Source organism: Nothobranchius furzeri, chromosome 1, assembly GCF_043380555.1.
Source record: "Nothobranchius furzeri strain GRZ-AD chromosome 1, NfurGRZ-RIMD1, whole genome shotgun sequence".
Taxonomy (NCBI): Eukaryota; Metazoa; Chordata; class Actinopteri; order Cyprinodontiformes; family Nothobranchiidae; genus Nothobranchius; species Nothobranchius furzeri.
This window is the reverse complement of record NC_091741.1, coordinates 65,661,747-65,663,451: the sequence shown is the minus strand read 5'-3', so window position 1 is coordinate 65,663,451 and position 1,705 is coordinate 65,661,747. Positions and strand designations below refer to the sequence as shown.

Here is a 1,705-nt window from a genome sequence, read left to right as displayed (position 1 = left end):
CATATGCTTTTCACTCAAATGATCCTGTGTTTAGAGGAGAGAAAGTTTGACATGGAGCAGGACTCCAACACAGGGCTGTCGGGTCTGATCTGATCTGTGTGTTTGATTAGACAGCACAGAGCACGGGGAGCAGAGGTGGGAGGAGACTGAGCAGAGGTTGTGTGATTAAAAACTTCTGCCAGGTTCACATGTTCTCTTTGGAGCCAACCTTATCTCAAAAAATCAGGTCAGCGGAGAGATATGTAAAAGAGAAAGCTGTTCTGTAGTCTCTCTGGAATCCTGAGATGATCTTAGTTGTAGAACATATTTTAATGATTATATGAAGCCAAAATGTTTAAAATAAGAACATGAAAAAAAAGTCTTGAGCCTCTGCTGCTTCCTCTGACCCATCTCTTTGAATGTGTTAAAATGTTTAGTAATTCCACTCAAGAGATAATTAAACAAAAGCCTGGTTTAAACCTATATTTTATACCCAATTGTCTCTGTCTCCATGGTAACAGATGCTGTTAACTTAACTCATCGGCAAGGAGAGCACAGGCAGCAGATGGCGACACTGTCCTCTGGTGCCCGCAGATAAACGGATGAGGAAGTGACACCGCCAACAACGACCAGCTCTGAAGAAGAGCTCAGTAGTGTTCGAAACACCAGCATAAAAGGTAAAACAACTTTTTTCTGTGTTAAAATAAATCCAAGTAAAGCAGTTAGGAAAAACACACAGAATAAACACACAAAAAATGCTGTTAACACACCTGTCATTATCTCCATGGTAACAGACACTGTTACTCCACCTGCCTCTAACTCCACGGAAACAGACGCTGTCAACCCACCTGTCTCTGTCTCCATAGTAACAGATGCTGTTAACCCACCTGTTTCTGTCTCCATAGTAACATATGATGTTAACCCACCTGCCTCTGTCTCCATAGTAACAGGTGCTGTTAACACACCTGTTTCTGCCTCCGTGGTAACAGATGCTGTTAACCCACCTGTTTCTGTCTCCATAGTAACATATGATGTTAACCCACCTGTCTCTGTCTCCATAGTAACAGACATTGTTAACCCACCTACCTCTATCTCCATAGTAACAGATGCTGTTAATCCACCTGTCTCTGTCTCCATAGTAACAGATGCAGTTAACCAACATGTTTCTGCCTCCATGGTAACGGAAGCTGTTAACCTACCTGTATCTGTCTCCATAGTAACAGATGCTGTTAACCCACCTGTTTCTGCCTCCATGGTGACAAACACAGTTAACCCCCCGTCTCTGTCTTCATAGTAACAGATGCTTTAAACCCGCCTGCCTCTGTCTCCATGGTAACAGACTCTGTTGAGCCACCTGTCCCTATCTCCATGGTGTAGTGTAAGAAAGGCAGTGCATGCCTAAAGGTCATCAGTGTGGTCAAGGTCAACTGTGCACTTTCTAAACCAGAGCAAATGCTCTATTTATGCCCTTGCCACCTGGGCAACACATTCTCACACCCAAGGCATCAAAACATGACACGTGTGTGTTGACCTGGGGCTGGGGGAACAGCCGTAATAAAAATCCTCTCTGCTGCAAGTCACAAGATGTCTCCTTCAGAAGACTCTTAGCCTTAATAAAGAATCATATTCTTTCTATTCCATTTTTCTCACTTTACTGATCAATTACAATCATAGAACAATGAATGTTTTATCTAAAGTGAATTTAAAAAACCTCGATTGCTTGACA

At 42.7% G+C, this 1,705-nt stretch overlaps 1 protein-coding gene across 1 annotated transcript; it reads left to right on the top strand.

Annotated features, from left to right (window-relative positions):
* Positions 1–763: 763 nt before the first annotated feature.
* On the top strand, positions 764–1,273 carry LOC139070675 (uncharacterized). Its single transcript, XM_070553362.1, has one exon. The coding sequence runs from the start codon at positions 764–766 to the stop codon at positions 1,271–1,273; it is 510 nt and encodes a 169-aa protein (XP_070409463.1).
* The last annotated feature ends 432 nt before the right edge of the window (positions 1,274–1,705 follow it).

Bases quoted from the DNA above. Each gene is read 5' to 3' on its own strand.
- LOC139070675 (XM_070553362.1), top strand. From the start codon at position 764: ATGGTAACAGACACTGTTACTCCACCTGCCTCTAACTCCACGGAAACA.